Raw genomic sequence first — 20,700 nt, 5'->3', positions numbered from 1 at the left:
TTTAATGCTGAGGTTAACACACACAAACATAGTGGACTATCTATCCATCTCAAAGATGCCTCAGCATTTTACAAACTTCGACCCATCCAAAACCACCAGTCTTTGAAGTAACATCCTGAGGATATTGACACACACAGTCACACACACACTCACACTGCCTCTGCCTCTGGGTTGAAGGTGGGAGGGTGAGCCGGCAATGAAAGATGCTGTTGATGAGGCACAGGGATGGGTGAGGGGATGGAGGGCGAGGGGCGCTGATAGAGTGCTGATAGGCTCGACAATAGACTCCATTGTGCTGCGTTTCGCTTCAGGATGAGCCACATGCATGCAAATAAACACGGAAACACACGCATGCACATATCTGATGTGGTTCTTCTTAAACAGGCACACGCATATACATACACTATGACTATTATATTTCTACACGGAGACGTGTATGTCAATACACACACACACACACACACACACACACACACACACACACACACACACACACACACACACACACACACACACACACACACACACACACACAGGTCATAGTCAGCGGGAGGGAAACTTTGCCTTCTTTACGGTGCTTGCGGACTCCCCTTGTGACTTTCACAGCTTTCATGCTCCTCTTTACAGCCTTCATTCAACAACTAACCTAAGGGACAGGAGCATGTGATTATACCACACACACACACACACACACACACACACACACACACACACACACACACACACACACACACACACACACACACACACACACACACACACACAAGCACAGTTAATATACGCAATTGCAAAAAATAGAGTTGTGACTCTTGCCAAGTGCTAACGTGGTGGTAATGTGGTGTGTTATTCTTAATGTCATTTCACACACTGCTCTGCCATTGCAATACTAATGATACAGATTGTTATCATGGTACATTGTTTTAGGGGCTAATTATTTTAGAAACTTAAATAAGTCTATTTTGACAGGGAAATTTGATCAGCAAATGATTTTCCAACAAAATAAAGTTAAAGAAACCTGTTTCCACTCGGACTGACGTCTGTTATAACATCAGTGATTCAAATTAGGTCACTTTGATTTGGAAATCATTTTTTTACACTTGAAATGTTTCAGTAAGTGTAAATAAAGGCACTGGATTTTCATCAAAGAAGCAGATTTCATCAAATGAAATGGTGCTTTTCAAACAGTTTTCTCCATTAAGGCATAAAAATAAGATAATGTCACCTTTCCACAAGGCTTTTATTTTAAAAAACCGCCCTCTGCGGTTGATGTGACAACACCGTCTTCACTGCTTCAGTTGTGTCACACAGAAGAAACACCAAAATGTAAATGCCCCCTCTCTCTACAGCATCTCTATTGAACAGTTGAGTAGCTTATGCGATCTTTTTTTTTTTTTTTTTTTTTTTCTCTTCATGGCTGTAGCCAGAAGAGCCATACACCCCGCCAGTTGGCTTTTGTGCTTTTTATAAGTGACACAGTGTGATAGACCCTGCCCTCAAACCCTCCATTACAATCATATTGGTATCCTCTCAACTCTGTTCCTATGGGGCACCGTCACTGTCAAGACTGGCTGAAGTTTAGTCAAAGACATTAAGAGAGCTCCTCCAGGGACAAACATCATCAGAGAGGAGGGGAAGAGGAAGAGGAGAGGAGAGGAGAGGAGAGGAGAGGAGAGGAGAGGAGAGGAGAGGAGAGGAGAGGAGAGGAGAGGAGAGGAGAGGAGAGGAGAGGAGAGGAGAGGAGAGGAGAAGAGAGGACTCAGTATTAGTGATGTTTACTTAACATATTGTTGCTGTGCAATAATTTGTGGCCACAGTCGAACTAAACTGAACTTTTATCCAGAACACTGACCTCCACAAGACATGTCCATCCCTGCATTGATAGGCAGACATGTTTCCTTATTTCAGTATTTTTGTCTTTTTTTGTAAACACTGTTTTATTTTTCGTTTGCTTTTGTATTGTTTGTCTTGGCCAAGTCTCCCTCACAAAGCAGGTTTCCAACTTCACCTGATTACTTGGTTGGAGTAATACAGTGCAATTTGATTCTATCAGAGATACATGATGGGGAAGGCTGGAAAAATCATTATTTACCCTCTTTGTAGCATTTCAGATAACTGAGTGTAAATTCATTCTGGACCTAATTTGAGACCAAACAAAACACAAAGTCTGCAGCTCTGTTAGCAGCTCTATGAGGCTGTACATATAGCTAAAGTCATTTAGATTAATCTTCTGTGCACCATGAATGTCTGCACCAAATGTCAATGCAGTCCATTTAATAACTGTTGAGATATTTTGTTAAAAAGCAAAAACGTCCGCCCCATCATGACACCAAAGGAAAAGTGGTTAGATTACTGGAGTCACTATGATTCATATTCAAAATTCAATATAAATCCATTTTCTCATTTTAGAGATATTTCAGTCTCAACCAAAGTGGTGATACAACACCATCACTGCTTTCTACTGCATCTCATAGTCTTCGTCACTGGATGGACTTTATTCAGTTGTTAATATAATTTCATACCATAATCCACATCGTATCATCTATCTATAATATCTCATATTCCACACAGACATTATGTAGGAACATAATACTCTTCATCCTACACCTTACTTCATATTGTTTTAATTTATGACATAAAAGTTGCACATCTTTAACACTTTCATGTTTCCCAAAAGAATGTAGGATGTCTGCAGCATTTTTCTAAACATAAATATCTGAAATTATCAAAATAAAAGCGAGAACATGTTATTTTCAGGAGACTTTTTTTTAAGCCTGAAGAAGCTCAGCAAGAACAATCTCACACCCGCATTTAAACAAACATAGAAGAGTGACAGCAACTCCCTGAAGGAGGGGTGCTGCCATCTTTCGCCGTGGTGGTCATCAGCGCTAAACTCCTGTCAGGTTACATCTTACACCCTAACACACAACTACACACACACACACAACTACACACACACACACACACACACACACACACACACACACACACACACACACACACACACACACACACACACACACACACACACACACACACACAGAGGACAGACTCTCCATTGGTCCACATGTTGTCACACACACCAGGGAGCAGTGCTGTTGTTGGCAGTCCTTACCTCCTTACTATTGTCCGTGTCACCTCACTCACAGAAAACCCGCTGTGGCTGTTAGCATGTCAGTATGGAGGGACACTTTGGTCCCAGAAGGATTTCACCCTGGCTAAAACTGCGCAGCCATCTTTTATTTATTTATTTATTTGTTAGGCGTGACTGAGCTGTCCTTCTCCATGTTTAGTGTGCAGGCAGTGAGCTGCAGTGATAAAGGAAGAGTCGGGCAAGGCCTCTCTTGTGCTAATTAATCTTTAAGCAGGGCACAGCTCTGGTTCAGATTTATGATTTAAAAAATCATAATAAATCATAAAAGAAGATTATCCTCTTGGAGCAATCTTGATCTCTCCTTTATTTTCCTCATGGTTGAACTGTGTGCAGGTCTGTGTTTTAATAAAATCTTTTTTTTGAGGAAATGAGTGAGGTGGCATACATACTAACAACTTTTTTTCCTCTCAGATTTATCATATAACTTCTCCTCTGTGAGATTTGTTGGAAAAAAGTATTTAAAAATGCACGTAAAACTCGTCTTTGTGACAGCTCAAACTGTTTGGCATTTGATGACAATGTGAAAATGAAAGTACAATTATAATGTTTAATTGGGTTACATCAGCTTAAATTCCAGATTTCTTCCTGTAATTGTCAAGAATAATAAAGCTAATGAAACATTTCCGAGTTATGAGGTGACCAGAGCAGCATCTCTGACTTGAAAAAGTTGTTCTAATTCTTTCTTACATTTATATGTTTCTTGTCTTTATCTCTGTTTCATGTTAATTTTGTGCGAGAGGCCTCCCGTCGTGTTGCTGCACTGCTTACAAAGTAAATTGACTCTGTTTCCAGTATTTCACAGTAACTGTATGATCTCATTTGGACTAAATTGACAACTTAATCCTCAAGGCTTTTCAACCGGGCCCCTTTTTTACACGTTCAACAGTTGCTACAAATCTCACTTTACAAACAGGCCTTCCCTGATAATTTCCCCATGATGTAAATTTTCACTGAGGAAACATTTACTGTTTTGTTTAATGTCATTTCTGATCATGTGCCTGACATTCACAGCTGTCTAACAACTGGGACAAGAGGAGATAAAAAAAAGAAAAAAAAATCTTGGTGGAAATGCCTTTCCACTCAAACATGGTACATCTTTCCCAGGTGACTGCTTAGCACTGGCAGTAATTGAAAACTTGCCCCTGGCTCCATGTATGTGAGGCTGTGTGAGTGTGTCCTGCATGTGTGAATGAGCATGCAGGGTGCATACGTGCAGGGTGTGTGTGTGTGTGTGTGTGTGTGTGTGTGTGTGTGTGTGTGTGTGTGTGTGTGTGTGTGTGTGTGTGTGTGTGTGTGTGTGTGTGTGTGTGTGTGTGTGTGTGTGTGTGCGTGCGTGCGTGTGTGCGCAAATCACGAGGCGTCAGTGCATACAGCGACGTTCTTTTTACCGATCTTCATGCATGTGCATCTGCTAGTATCAGCGTGCATGTGTGTTTGTTGGTGTTGGAGCAGCGTCTTCATCACGATGCTCGCCCCCCCTCCACAGGTTCACACTAATGTTTCCACCTTTCCTGATGTACGTTGTTGGAAGTTTAACCATTTTCCCCAATAGGAGGATAAATTAATAAAAAAAAATGTAATACCACCCTCCCTTTCGCCCCCCCTCTTTTTGCTCTTCCACAACGAGGGGCCAAATCTCTTCAGCATTTCCAGCCCTGTGAGCTAATTTGACAGCTCACGGGGGTGACGCTGATTCCACTTCGCAGAGACAGGTACCCTAGGGCTAGCCAGCTGGATCGCAGCGGATGCTTACAGATTTGGCTTTAGCTTCATGCTGGGTGTCATCTGTCTCTTTGGTCTGGCGCGGGATAATTTTTGTGTGTGTGTGTGTGTGTGTGTGTGTGTGTGTGTGTGTGTGTGTGTGTGTGTGTGTGTGTGTGTGTGTGTGTGTGTGTGTGTGTGTGTGTGTGTGTGTGTGTGTGTGTGTGTGTGTGTGTGTGTGTGTGTGTGTGTGTGTGTGTGTGTGTGTGTCCGCCCTGACATCATGTGCCTGAGCAGTTTGTGCCTGGCAGGCCCTGTCTGTCCAGGTTGGCCATCAAACACAGCCAGCATGGCCCTAATCTGACGAGGCACTGCTCCAAACATGCCACAGCAGCCTGAAAAGTGTTTGTGTGTGTGTGTTCGTATGAGTGCGTGTTTGAGTTTGCGCGCATGTGTGCGTGACCCCAGGGCAGACCCCCTTTTTCCTACTCCTTGCCTTTCTCCTCTGCTCTGTCCCACGTCTAATATCACCCAGCACACACACACACACACACACACACACACACACACACACACGTACACGCAAACTGAAGCAAAACTTCAAAAACCATCAAGTGGAGCTCAAGTCGATTTCTCCCCTAAACCTCAGAGTCTCAACTCCCCCTCATACATGTGTATGAGTTATTGCATTCCATGTGTGTGTTTGAAATGCCGCAGCCATGAAAAGTGATTTTCCCCACAACAAATGGAGCGCTATCTTTGTCCAGTGCTCCCTCCACCCCACATCTGTCACCTTGATTGTGGGCACTTTGCAGGACGCTCCGCCTCAACAGGTCTGGAGCCCCCATCCCCAGCCTGTTGCCCTCAGTCGAGTTCAACGCTGCCTCTCGGAGAAAGAGGCGATCCCTCCCCGTGCTCGGACGGGAGAGGACAGGGGGACAGCCCCCCATGGGAGAAATGACAGTGCAGTTCCCGTTAATCTCTGGGACGAGTCCCGAAATGGCAGCAGGGGCCCGCTGCAAATGCTAATCGCAGCCGACACACTGGTCTGCCCCCATACGCACACACACTTCCAGTTCCCCTTCTGAATGCCTGAGTGCCAATCTCCAGCTGGAAGGAGCAGAGGCAGTCAGCGCAACGTGCATCTGACAAGGTTTTGTTCTGTTTTGCTGCAAAAGAGAAAAAAATCGTTGCTTCCTTGAAAAGCGCAGGATGATGAGCACATATGTTGATTCTCAGGCTGTGAGCCATGTTCCGCCACTGTGTCTTCCCATCAGGCCGTGGGACAGCGTGACAGCGGGATAGTGTCACACTACACAGTGACTTGTTAAGTGACTCTGCATAAGGGCCTTAAGTGTGTTTATTTGGGTCTTTACCTTCCTGCTGCACTTCAGTCTTCCTTTTTTCTTTTTTTTTTTACTGACTACCTCGTTCTATTTTCTGCCTTCACCCCACCACCTCCTCTCCGTGGTGGACAGCTCTGAAGCATCCCGCCTCCAGCAGGCAGAGGGACAAGAGAGTGGTGGCGCCCAGAAGAATGACCTGCTTCCTGTCCAGGGACTAAGAGAGAGAGACATTAAATGAAATAAGAAAGAGGATGTGGAGAGAGAGAAGGGCAGAGGCAGGTAGGTGGGCTGCTGGGCAGCAGGTCCTCTCCAACCAACCCTCCTCCACCCCCATCTTCCCTCTAGCCCAGAGGCCTTGGCATCCAGTGAGTAGCACCCCCCTCCTCCCCTTCCCCTTTTCCCTTTTCCATCACCGCCCCCCACCTGTTCAGAGCCGTGCTGCAGTCAGTGGCGTTCAGTGTGTTGTGAACACAAAGCAGCGGCCCTGCGGCCTCCCGCCTGGACCTCAGTGTCAAGCCCCAGCCAAGCTGAGAGACAGAGAGAGGGAGACAGAGAAAACATTAGAGGGGGAGAGAATGGAGAGCAGCTAAATGCAGAATAATTATACCCAGTGGGTAATGTGAGCACCGTCGTTGCAGGGGCAGTGTGGATGGGCCGGGGAGGAGAGAGACACAGAGGCAGGAGCGTCACCGGGGCGAGCGTGGAGGGCCAGTGGGCATGTTTGGTAAACCACACTCACAGACCTCCCACTGCAAAGCTGGAGCACCGTTGGTGGAAGTGCTGCAGGAGATCATCTGGATACTGGCGAGGATGTACTCACAGGGGGCGAAACACTGCTGCTTTGGTCCGACATACTCTGTACAAATATAACGTGAAGAAAAAAAAGATCAGGGAGAAATATTGTCTTCGACAACAAGAAAAAATAAACATGTTTATTCCATATATTCTATTAACTCACCATAAAAATATATTTTTAAAAAATCCTTGATTTAGTGTCATCTTAGATTCAAACTAATGGATAAATAAAGAAAAACAATAATAGCAAATACAAATTTTATAGAGATGTATGGCTTTCATGTATAGAATATGTATATTGATATATATAATACAATATTGCTTAATCTAATACATTTTTAGAGTTCCTTTAAAATAGAATCAACTTAATTATATCAATTGCATTTATAGTGTTATTACTAATAAAGAATTTTATCTAAAATACAAAAAACTGATGTAAACTGAATTTAATGTGCAATTAACTAAACTGAAATATATATATATATATATATATATATATATATATATATATATATATATATATATATATATATAAACTGAAATAAAATGATGCACATTATAAAAGGCTTAAAATATGAGCAGAATTCAAATGATGGCAACTGAAAAAAATATATTATTAAAAAAGATTCTGACATATTTATTTTAAGTTTTACAAAGCTGTAATTTTGAACACTGCCGTTCTTTTTAGTGACAATGTTGGACAGTGTCCCAGAAAGGCTCTGTGCTCTGCGCAGGGGTGTCAAATAAAAAGCAGAATTCACTTAATAGACCTGTGAGACAGAAATGCAGAGAAGAGAAACATGATCTGCTGTCGTGCAACGAGCTCTCGCATGAAAACTGCAGCCCAACATCTGAACGCTTGCAGATAATGATGCCGAGGGACAGAAATTTCCTCGTTATGTTGATGTTGGTCTCGCTCGCCACGTTCTTTGATGCTGCAGAAAATCTCAACTTTGGACAAGTTTTGGAGTTTTTTTGTTTTTTGTTTTTAGTAGTGGAGGATTGGGGGGGAGGGGGTTGTCTCTTGGGAATCAGAATATTGCTTTAAATATATGATAAAAGTACATTATTTACAGAAATTAACTCCAAACCCCAAATTAAGCACACAAGACCTCAATTAGGCTGTATTAAATGCTAAGTTATGAAAATGTCGAGAGGTTTTCGAGAAATTCTGACAAGTATTTCAGAGCTTATTTGACTATTATTTATGCTAATAATAAACATATTTCTAGTCCATTTTTAAATACTCTTTTTGTTGCCTTTGGTATTTTATTGTCAAATCTTTTCAATTTATTAAATTATAATTTGTTTTATTCAGTTACAAAATATATAATAAAATATAAAGCAATTATAATCTTTCTTATGTTTGAAAGTACAAAAAAGCCTTTATGCTTCTCTGTGGTATAACTATGTTAATCAATGCTGCTTTTAACGAGCCTTTAAACCATTCTGAGAGTTGATCTTAATGTTTTTAATTTTACCCTGCAGAGTCATGAATAAACAAAACAACAGGATGCAGCATCCTGTCAGACAGGCCTGTGCTGGTTCTGACATGTTTTCTTGTCAGAGATACTCTCGAGCTTCTCAGACAAACCTGAGGCGGCAGTGAAGGACTTGTTTTCATCCCTCAGCTGTTGATCAATCATTTAATCTCTTTAATAGGCCCAAATCAAAACTAATGGAGCATGTAATAAGTGTTTTACTAAACAGTGTGGACAGTGGGGGGACTGAAGTGGTGTCTTAATGATTTTGTCATAAACTGAGCCTGACAGCTCGTATGAATTTGCGACTCACAAGCAAACTTTTGTCAACTAATATGCAACATTCGCCCCAAACGATGCCTCTTCTCACTCTGACTGAATTACTTTTCTCCTGTCAAAAGTGTTTTGTTTGTTAATACATTTATGCCAATACATGTGCATTTCATAAAGTGTAATAAAGGCATTTGCTAAACCAGGAGGATAATTAAGGCACTTGTGCTTTATCAGTCTTGAATTTGAAAAGAAAATCTAATCTGAGAGATTTGGTGCCATCCTGTGGTGAGTGGGGTGAGGACAATTTCCCCAAAAACAATAATGAGTAAAGTAAATTGTAACCTGTTGCTATATTTACTGTAGATATTGATACATGTCACTGTTAAATAAAGTCTAAATTCAGCTTTCCCCATTTCAATAAGTGTGTATTATTTAGATTAATGTCACGATTTATGTGTATTTCTCTCTTGTCATATTATACTATGTACTGTAAATCTGTTGACATGCTCACACGGACTAGCAGATGGATTAATAGTATGTTTTAATCATTATAGGGGAAATGATTGTTTCCCAAAGAATCTCTTTTAGTATGATGTCATTTAAGAGTCACAGCAGAACCATACCACAAAAACAAGGCCACTAAAGATTTAAACTGGGTGCTTGACTCCCTGTAAAAAGATTCGATGTGATATTGAAATATATCATTATAACATCATAACATACCACTTCACAATTACTTGTCAGTTATAGCTACTGTTTGTAGTTTTTTTTTTTCTAAATCAGATTTAATAAGAGCACCTTTTGGGTTGCCAAGTTGGGGAAAGTCCCTCTGGTTGCTATGTATCCTTGTTTTTAAGTACAATACAGTAGAATACAGCTATAAATGCTGGTGATCAATTAATGGATGCATGTTTTACATGTTTTTGCCTATATTTATAAATGTTAATAAGTTGTTAAATCAAATTTGGTTCAGATAATCAGCAGGTTTTCCAAGAGGGTAAATAGTTCATTAGAGTGTGTTCCCAGTGAACTTCATCTAAAAAGATCAAATAGGCCAAAGTGTCCTGCTGGAGGAGAATAAATTATCTTAAGGACTTTTTTTTCACAACCAGGCCAACTCAAAGTTATTATAAATGTTAATAAATTGTTAAATCAAATTTGGTTCAGATAATCAGCAGGTTTTCCAAGAGGGTAAATAGCTTATTAGAGCGTGTACTTAATGAACTAAATCTAAAAAGATGAAAGTGTCTTTTTACAACCGGGTCACCTTAACGTTAATATTAATGGGTTAATGCTGCATATGATGGCAAAAGAAAAAAATATGATATTATTGGCTAAATGAGAGGCTCTTGAACGGACATGTGAGGAAAGGAGTTTGAAAAAGCCTGATGTGCTGCTGGTTTCTTTAACCAAAGAGCAACACTGACATCTGCTGTCGTAAGTCCAGCAAAACACACACACGCAACACATCTTTCTCCTACACGCTTGTGGACATTTAAAACGTACAGACAGGACGACGCTGTACCTCAGAGAAGAAATCATTTCATGTGAACTGGTAGAAAAGATCCAGCTGTGTGGATTGTGTGAACTTGCACCGAGCTCAGTGTAACACCCCTCTTTCAGCCACTTGGTTCAGTCCACAGTCTCATACCCGGAAGTAGTGAGTCAGCTGACTTCCATTCACCTGACAACAATTATCAGAAGACCTCTCACTGTTTTCAAGCTGTAGCTAAAATGTATTATCATTCATGAACAGGCAACGGTAATGACTGACAGTTCAGCCATGCTCAGTAACTCTTTCGCTTTCGTTAGTTTAACATTTGGAGCATGTTGCAGCTGGTTGAGCTAACTATCTTCTCCACGCAAAGAAAATAACTTCTTCTTTTTAGCTGCTAAAACCACGTTGATTTGAGTTTCTTAATCATGGACAAGATTGCTAAAGGTGAGTGAAACCCGCACCACAAAGATCACTCTCACAGATCTAATGAAGGACAGACAGATCAACATGTCAGTGGACTGTCATGTACATGAGGATCTTACCTCGACTTCACTTTACTGAACATGTTTTCAAAAGCTTTTGTATAGAAACTCTCTATGTACAAATACACAGTTCTGCCATCCTGTTTGTTTCCCCTGTCTACTCTTGTGTTGATCCTGCAGATGTGGGTGACGTCCAGTCCCGCCTCTTAGACCACAGACCCATCATCAATGCAGAGATCCGCTACTTCGTCAGAGAGTTTGAGGTGCTTCATGTGACATTGTGATGGGACGTGGTCCGTGCATACAGCATACATGATAAACATGAAGGCAGCAGCGTGGTGTCACAGTGACAGCCTGAGATTGAAGCCCTTTACTGAAGCGTCTCTGACCCGCACACCTCCAGGGCAGCTGTGCTGGAGCTGAACTAAAAACCTTAATATCCATGAAAAGGGAGAGGAAGAAAAAAAAAAAAAACAAATGCCAGCAGTGATTTTTAAGAATTTTTAGACAGTTAACAATGGGAAAATAAGGAAAAACAAATGTGACTAGTCAGACTTGAGAGATGTTTCGCAGATAAACAAAACAAACAAAAAAAACCACATCATTTTATAGATTATGTCATAATGTTTTTTGCATGTAGGTAGTTACTTTATTAATCCCCAAGGGGAAATTTCTTCACTACAGCAGCATTTATAGATACAAAAAAACAGTAAAATAACAGTAAAAAAATATTAAATATAAAAATGCACAGTATATACAATAGAATAAAATAAGATAGAATAATTAAATTAAAACTAACTAAACAATAGTGCAAGGTTGTTGTTTTTTATTTGTTTTTTTATATATATTTTTAAACAAACACGAAAAACAGACAACGGTGTTATTGTTGTGTGATGGATTTTGCCAGAGGTGAGTTGTTGTGCAGTCTTATTGCAGTGGGCAGAAAGTAAATGAACTGCACATTTAAGTTATATGTTCATTTCTACTGTTGGCACTCAGGTTTTTAGTTTTTCTCACTACATGAAATAATGCAGCTGTTGTTTTGTTCAAACTCACTTTCTCTGCTGCTGTTCAGGAGAAACGGGGACACAGAGAGAGCCGGCTGCTGGAGAGCCTGAATAAAAACGTTCTGGAAGCAAATGAGCAAATACAACCAACAAATATAGAAGACATGAACCGGCAGCTGACTGACATCATCAAACGGTGTAAGCCCACACAGGATCACACCTGCAACCTGTTATTTTTTTTTATTATTTTTTTTTGTACATTGTGCTAAAGAAAGATATGTGTGTATATACGTATTATGTTGTCTGTTTGCAGTTGTGTTCAGCGCCTGATTCATTGGTTTTTAGCTACAGTAGCTTCATAGAAGTGCTTTTACTGAAGCATATTAATCTATGTTAACTTTCATATCATAAATTTCTGCATTGTGTTTCATATAATTGTAATATATTTGGATTCATTAATGTATGATTAGGTCATGTGGCAAGCAATAGTTTCATTTAGCCTATTGTCAATAATATATGTAGCCTGCTAACACAAATTATTTTGTCAAAATATGTTTGTATATCTTTGTGTATATGGTGAAGACTAAGTGGAAACCTTTTAATATGTTGAGTATTTTTTGCATCTGTCCCACAGTGGAGGCTGCCAAGCACATGGCAGAGAGGGTCCAGCAGAGGGAGCTAGAGGCACAACAGGTATGAGCAGAGCAGGTGGACACTATGTGATAGACTCAGACAGCAGGATTACATTGTTGGCATTGTGTGCTGACCCTTGGTATACAGCACAAGACCAGATCAGCTTTAACTTTGTTGTGATCTTCTCCTCTTTGTGTGTCCTCCCAGAGCTCCCAGCTGCAGGCTAACATGGAGCAGCTGAAAGAGGAGTGGGCAGAGTTTCTGAAGGAGCAGCAGAGATTAAAGGAAGAGGTGGACGAGGAGCACGCCAAGGCTGTGGGACAACTCAGCACTCAGTACAGCGAAAAGAAGAAGGACTTGGCCAAGTTTTCACCCATCTGACCAGTTGCTGTGAGAGAGCAAACACACTCTCTCTCTATTTTATGAACACTTTACTGCCGGCATGGACGTCTGGTCTGCTCTGCACGTGCAACACAAAGCTGTTTGCTTTCCTTGATGTACTTAGTGGTTGACAGAAAAACAAAGCATAGAACTTCTAGGTTTATTTCTCCTGCACAAGGGTCAGCATTTTCCAAATCATAAATCAGAACTAACCCATCAAACTCAACATTTTCTGTCTTTAGCACACAGACTCTGCACAGCAAGAGAAAAGTCTGGAATATGTCGTTTGATTGTTCCTTGGCTGTGAAATTTTAAACATTTCAATATTTGTTATGGATGCCTGCCTGAAGGGCCCCGATGATAATTAACATCATGTTGAAAGGAACCATGGCACTGAGGTGAGGTATTCGAGGCACTGAGATCATTAAAGGTTAGAAAAGCCCGTCTAGCAGGTGTGTTTAAAGCGCAGGTCAAACGTTGTACAAACTAAATCAAACGGAACCATTTGTAGAAGAAATCGTCCCTCAGCAGCTCAACATCCCGCCTCTGACATTAACTTCGAGTAAACCAAATGTCTATGAAGTAACTTTCATTATAAAAGGCTTTTGCAGAAACCAGTTTGAAGGCTCAGTAGCAGATGTTTTTTGTTTGGTTTGCCACATCAAATCTGATTTTAATGAGTTACAAATCAAATATTTTTATTGTTGTTCAAACTGAAAAAAAAAAAAAATCATAAATTTAGATTTATTTATTTTTTGGTTTGAACTTTCTCCTGGTCATTAAAGAAGGTTTCAGTGTTTGTAATGCTTTGTGTTCAGAGTGCTTGACATTCGCAGAATGATAAACACACTCCTGTTACATTTAAGTGCACACTGTACTGCTATCAGTCGAACACGGGGCGTGATGGTTGTAAGTTGTAATATGAGCTGGAAAACGAGTGAAGTCATCTGTGTAGGTTGTGACTCTGATGTTTGTGTTTTGTTTGTCCAGCACAATGGCACACGTTGGACATTGTTAATGGGTGGGTGGGCACACTGGGCACATTCCTGGCATGGCTGAGAGCAGAGTTCATCTCGCACAACGTAGCAGAAGAACTGTTAAAGAGACAACTACCACAAACTCCTTGACGTATGAACGTTCACGTGTCCCATCATCTGAAGAAGAGGCAGGTTTAGACTCCAGTTCACCTGAAATACAATAAAGTTTCTGTAAGAGAACTAAGAACTGGAGTCCCTCTGCAGAGTTTTTGCCGTGCCGTTTCCCCTTTCATAGAATCTGCAGCTCTTTTTCCATTTCTCCACAAGCAGTGAGCTGCACCCGCCGCCCCTCTCATGCGAGGCCACTCTTTGGTCACCCTGCCTGTACGTCCCTCTATACACACCCATGTATAGTCTGACATCAGAGCGGGACACGGCGGTTGGCATGTCATCAGAGGTCGCAGAGTTCACAGACATGCCAGCAGATATTTAAGCCGTGTACATCTGCATGTGTATGTATGACGTCCTTCTGCCTCGGCGACTGCAGCTGTCCAACGTGGAGACAGCCCATCATCAACTAACAGGGAGTGACAATACGGAAACATGGCCGACCTGCCAGCAAGCCACCTTTTCATCTGCCCTTGCTTATTATTTTGGTTTTGCTGGAAAGAAATCAAAACAGAGTAGCCCGTCAAGGTCATATAAGTGTTGGCATTTTCATGAGTTGAGGCTCACATGTTGTAGGGCCTGATAAGTTCGGGAGTTAAATCTGTTGTAATGAATCCTGACTTTGCTGTGTAACGTTAGATTTCAAAACACATTCAAGTCAGGAAAAGTGCATAATTTCCTAAATTAATTTGGATGTAACGCTGGGTATATGTTCTGCCGTCAGAGTAAAAATCTGCTCTTGTGCTTGTTCACATCAAAACATCCAGCAAATACCTGCCTGCGAACGTCAGCAGTGTGGGAAAGCTCTCAACTGAAAGGAACCTCCCTCCATCCCATCCCAGTTGACCTACAAGACTATTGCTGTCAATAACAACATGCTCTTTGCCAAAATAAACTGACATCAAGCAATCTGGGATTCAGATCAGCGTCTGTTTGTGAATAAGAGATTGCAACAACACCAGGTTTTGACATTCATGGGAACTTTGGTTCAAATTCAAAGCGCAGGCTGAAAAGTGAATAAAGCTGGAAATCTCAGCACCTGCTCGAGTAGTTGTTGTGTCACCAATGCTGTTCAACAACTAGTCAGTGTCATATAGCCGCATGTATGTCAAGGTCATTTCATGGTATAAAATATTAATAAGGACTAAAGCAAACTGAAATCTTAGAAGAGATGGTTCATAGAGGGTATATGTGACAAAAGCTATCAAGCATCCTCTTAGGTTGTCGGCACATCAAGTTTCTCTCTACACAGATCCGAGCATTGCTTAGTTGACTAAACTGATACCATGTGCAGGAACCAGCCGGCCACCAGCTGAAATCTCATGTTTTCACCTTCCTCTGCGTGCTGCCTCGTGTCTCTGGCTTGTTTTCTGTCTCCTGTGTCTATCTGAGAGCAGTGTGCTCTTCCTGTTTTGCAGGGAGAGCAGTGCTCTCTGGCCGTGGAGCTGCTGCTGCACGTGCCAACATAAATGGTGGAGGAAACAGCAGCACCCAGCTGGAGCTCCACTGGGCAGGGGACAGAGATAAAGGGTGTGTTGGTTCATGCAATCTGATGCTGTGTCTGAAAAAGAGCTTTACGCAACCACTTGAACGGAATGAAATTAATCTCGGGATGAAATGTGAACATGTAATGAAGACAGTAAAAAATCAGGATCTGATCTCAGTAAATCTCTGCTGGCTTGCAAGAGTCCGCTGTGGGGATGTCACCATGTTCTTCAAGCTGTACAACCCTGGCATCTTTTTGTTCTGGTGGTCAAATCTAAACGGGTCTAGACTTAATGTTGGACGACCCTGACATGCTGCTGTTATAGCTAGCCAGCAAACATATTTCTCCAAAATCTCCCAACTTCTTCATCGATCCACAAAACAAAACTTGAACTTGAATGTGGTCATATGGGGACACCCAAGGAGAACTACAATGTCCCTGGATCACATTTGAGCAGGACCTACTGCATGTTGTTCCCCACCTCTCTGCCCCCCATATCTTCTCACACATCCACTGTCAGCTGTTAACTAAAGAAATTTTAAGTCAAGTTAAAAAATGTCTCTATAAAACAACCATCTGGAGATTGATTGGTACCAGCGTGAATTAGATTTTTTTTTTTAAAAAGCAGCTGACCATCTGGGCTTGAAACAAAAGCTTAGCTACAGTATCTGCTCAACTATATCAGTGTGCATGCTTACAAATTCATCTGGGTATATTAGATGTGCAGATATGATTGCATTCATATGTAAGCTGTGTGTCTGCCAACATAAAATGTATATGGATTTTTTTTTTTTAAATTGGTTATCATTAAGAATATACCATAAATGTAATCCGTACCAATTCATAGATGATTTCACCCACATTTGACCCAGATTATATGATTATTTACATACTCAACTTAATAGGATGGAACACTTAACTGCAGTCTTGTATTCATGTGCACGATCGTGTGTCCGCTTCCTGTGTTTGTAATCAATCACTATGAAAGTTATTGGGTCAATAAATTGCCTTAATAAACCCATGCAGGGCTTCTTGCCTTTACTATAAAAGGTGCTATGTACACTTTGTAAGTTAGATTGGGGTAAAATGTGGCTTATGTTATTGCTTGATATCCATGTGGCCATTCTGTCTTCTTTACTTCTGTTAGATTACCAATAAAATAGAGCTTGAATGTCCCTGAAGAAACAAATAAAATCCACATGACCTCAGAGGACTGCTACAGTTCCTAAGAGACTAGCAGCAGCCTTGACACTGACAAGCATTTTCTTTTTGGCCCGATGACCTTTCAGTTCATTTAGGTGATGAGAAAAAACAGATCTAACATGAACACAGTTTCAGCATTTTGTGTGGGAACACTAGAGAGCGACGAGGTAGGTCACCTTCGCTTTCCTCGCGGCTTATGAGAATTTCCAGCCACCGCATGCTCGCTTTCTTTCTTTTGTGCGACATGATGGGCCCCTGTTACTCAATTACTAACGGGTGCAAAATGAAAATGCCAACGAACAAAAGCGCACTTCCAAGTTAATAACCCAGTATAACAACACTGCAGGGAGTCGGTGATGGGTCCTGGGCGGATGGGAATGCAGGTGGTAATATGAATTCTTTGGCAATAGCAAACGTTCACCCAGTGGATCACTCAATAAGAGAGGGAGAGCTCTCAGAGCGACTGAATGAAATTGATATTTCTCTTAGGGAAGCTTGCAAAGCATGCTGGATATTCTCAGATCCAGGCAGCTTTAGAAAATGAGCACTGGGTGGCATATAAAAGCAATCATTGCAAAGAAAAGGGTTGGAAATTAAGTGTCCCACCTTTCATAAATGCCAGTTCCCTTATTAGCAAGCACTGATATGTTCCCTGGTGAAGGCTGAAACTGTTAAATGTCTGTTCTTATTCTGCACAGTGAACGGCATCACTTTTCTGTACCTCATTTTCAGACCACATTTCTCTCTTTTTGTTAGACACACTCTACATGGCCATCTTTTCTGGAATAGAGAGCCAGATATCTAATTAGCTGAACCGTACATGATGTTTTGCGTCTGTTCAGTTTCATCAGACAGCCTCGCTAATACAGCAGCCCCGTGTTCCTGCCAGGTCCAAGAAATACAGATAAGAGTCCAGCAACAACAAACACCTTCCTCAGTCAATCATAGGCCAAACAATAGCCAGAGAGGATGCGGAGAACCGGTTGTCATCAACCAGCGGGTACCAGCAGCAACAACGGTTGTTGTCGTCTAGATTCCTGAACCTCTGCGGAATGTCTGGCTTCCCTGCCGACCGCATAACTTCTCGGTGGCTTTAATTTCCCCTGTTTTCTGTACAAGGCAGGTATTTCCCACATATTATCTGTCTTTGAGTGCTGCCGTGATGCAAAACCCCAACACTGGATATAGGTTTCTTATTTTGTGGTCATTATCAAGCAGCAGAAACAAGCTGTACTCTTAGGAAAATAAAGGTGCTCACTGAAACCAAAAGTAGTTCTCCGGATTGATGCCATTGAAAAAACACTTTTAGCTCCACAAAGAACAGTTTGGCATGAAGTTCCTTTAACGATCGATTCCACAAACTAAACAATAGTGTTTGCCATGGAGCCGATGTTGACGCTGCTCTTGGCCCTTGCCTGATCATAGCACTTCATTTTCAGTTTTTGTTCATCTGACCTTCTCCTCTTTGGCTGTTTCTCGGCAGCTCTCCGTCTTGATATTGTGAGTATGTTTTGCGGTTCGGCATGTAAGCCAGATTTATCGTCCTGTTCTCTCTGACTTCTCCTTCCCCCTGTGCTGTGCATAAGGATGAATGTTGCTGATTAAACAGAATAGTGTTGCATGGCTCAGCCATGTCCAAACACCGCACTTTACTACTTTACAGCTAGCTGAGATATTCCTGAATCTGAAAATAATTTTTGCTGACTCCACAGTTAATGATGACTGACTTCCATTAGGTGTCCCACTGAGGCATGACAGTGAACAACATCACGACCCTCACCTAAATGGAGCAGTTTTTAATGTTATCAACACACCTGTGCGTTCCCTGCCAAAATGTCAGCTATTAAAAAGGCCTATTGCTCAATGACATCTCTGGGAAGTGTAGTTGTTTTACACGGCACAAATAAGAGTTAGACCCGCTAAATGAGCAAGCATGGCATCCTGTTTACACTGTTTTGGATTTCCACCAACTCCTGGGTTAGCTCCTGGAATAGCTGAAGATTTGGATTTGGTCAATTTACCTGACTCCATCAGCAAACTTCCTGCCAGCTCATTCCAGTCAGGATTTACATCTTTCTCCCTCAAAATGTTCCTGTTTTGACATTGTGAAATAAAGGGTATGATTTACATCTAATCCACTGGTCATGAGAAAAATATTTTCCTTGAGTTCTTCTGATTATTTATTTGTATAGAAGTCATTGTCTGAGTATTGATTTAAGGAAATAAGTCATGGAGCAGAGAGGAGAAAGGTAGGCAATATACAAGATGATTCAAGGCTTTTGAGCAGTGGGTGTAGTAGTGAACTAATACAGATGTTCCATCGGAGGATAAAAACAAAAAAAAATAAAAAATTGACAATAAAACACTCCAAGAAAATGTCCAAATATGTTGTTTGTCAGCTTCAGTGATTATTCCTGAACTTGAGCCATACCCAAAGGCTGTTTCCAGAGGACCATTTTGAGTTTCATCATTGTTAGAATCACTATAAAACAATACTGATATAGCTGTAAAAGTTTAAACAGTCCATGAAATCAGACACCATTCTCAGTGAAAAGGCTCAACATGTGGTCTCCACATTTGGATTTTAGCTGCCTCAATTTTTACTGATCAGGCCTGCTGTTCTGTCGCCATGAAATCTGCTGAAAGAAGTGGAATTCCTGAAATAATCTTCAGAGGTATTTTTCCAAAGAAAACTTTGCCCCTTTCAACCATGTAATTTGTATTAGCTATTCACAAGATACTTAAGTTTGGCATTATCAAATTTGTGCAAATATTCAATCAGTACAGTGACCCCTCGCTATAACGCGGTTCACCTTTCACGGTCTCGCTGCTTCACGGATTTGCATCGTGCATTGTGTTCTGCATTCTGATTGGCTAAACAGTCTCTCCGCTTCTTCTCTACCTGTTTGTCAATAACGTTGCGGTTTAATATGTACACGTACGTAAAACAGCTTGCCAAATTAAAAATAATCGATGGTGGCATGTCGGTTTATAAGAATCTTTTTGCCCAGAAGAAAAAAGAGCGACAACAACTACCGATAACTATGTTCTTCTCTCGAAAAACCACACCTGCACCGCCGGCTTTAGAAGAAAGAACCGCTGCAGAGCGGAGTCAGGATGCAGCGGCTCAGTCAGAAGAGCAGTGAAATACACGAGTCACTATTTGTCCTACTGTACTTTGTATTTGTTTTCATAATCATTTTTCATTTCCTCCCGTTCTAATCCAATGACTCGGGTCGCAGTGGGGCGGTGCCGATCTCAGCAATTTGAAGCCTTCAGTTCGTATTGATGATTCAAATTATTATTTTACAGTACAGTAGTTATTTGTAAAAAAAAACATTTATACAGTACTTTTATTTGTTAAACAAATGCTTGGGCCTGTAAAAAGGTTTTGTTCTTTGGTTTCAATGTATTATGGAGTATTTCATTGTATAATAATTGTAAAAAATCTTCAAAGGTTACTTTTCCAAAGAAATTTCACCTATCACGGTCTCTATTTGGAACGTAACCCCCGCGATAAACGAGTGCAAATATTCACTGTATATCCTTAAAATCTAATAGCATACATTACAGTTTGTAACTGAAAAATGAAGAAAGCTTCAGCCCAGTATCATGCCATAGTGTGTAGTGTCTGTTCACTGAGCCTTGTCTCAGCATTAAAAGTACACACATGTATGACTGTCAAAGACAGACGTCATGTGACAAACAAGGTCGGTTGGATTGAACAAATACAAGACTTTCACTCAGACGACCAGTGCTTGTGGATATGTTTGATGTAATGTAAGTAAGTTACATCCATAATGTAACTTGCGTAATACGCCTTAAGTTACTGATATAATGCGTTATATTACTTATATAAAATTAGTTATTTTTACCAAAATTGTGATCTTTTTTCTAAAGCTAACCATGTAGTTTTTGGAACCTAAACTTAAGACACCTCACTTTTCTCGCCTGAACGAGGCAAAATATAACTTGCTATCATCTAGTGGACAAACAGGTGTATTACACACTTTGGTGTGATATCGGGTTGGAAACTTTACCAAAAAAAATTCACTTGGCTTTGAATGAAAGTGGAATTCTCTTTTCTTCTATAATTACAAAAGCCGTTGTTGGCAAGC

At 41.0% G+C, this 20,700-nt stretch overlaps 1 protein-coding gene across 1 annotated transcript; it reads left to right on the top strand.

Annotated features, from left to right (window-relative positions):
• The first annotated feature begins 10,436 nt into the window (after window positions 1-10,436).
• bloc1s5 (biogenesis of lysosomal organelles complex-1, subunit 5, muted) lies at window positions 10,437-13,547 on the top strand. The gene is made up of 5 exons (XM_069716938.1): window positions 10,437-10,689; window positions 10,908-10,990; window positions 11,803-11,932; window positions 12,369-12,427; window positions 12,575-13,547. Exons 1-5 carry the CDS (start codon window positions 10,671-10,673, stop codon window positions 12,746-12,748), a joined length of 465 nt encoding a protein of 154 aa, XP_069573039.1. The 5' UTR covers window positions 10,437-10,670; the 3' UTR covers window positions 12,749-13,547.
• The last annotated feature ends 7,153 nt before the right edge of the window (window positions 13,548-20,700 follow it).

The sequence above is a fragment of the Brachyistius frenatus genome, unplaced genomic scaffold, assembly GCF_029030835.1.
Source record: "Brachyistius frenatus isolate BFR_SWC_R1_liver_20210118 unplaced genomic scaffold, ASM2903083v1 Contig_165, whole genome shotgun sequence".
NCBI classification, from domain to species: Eukaryota; Metazoa; Chordata; class Actinopteri; family Embiotocidae; genus Brachyistius; species Brachyistius frenatus.
This window is presented reverse-complemented; position numbering and strand designations above follow the sequence as displayed.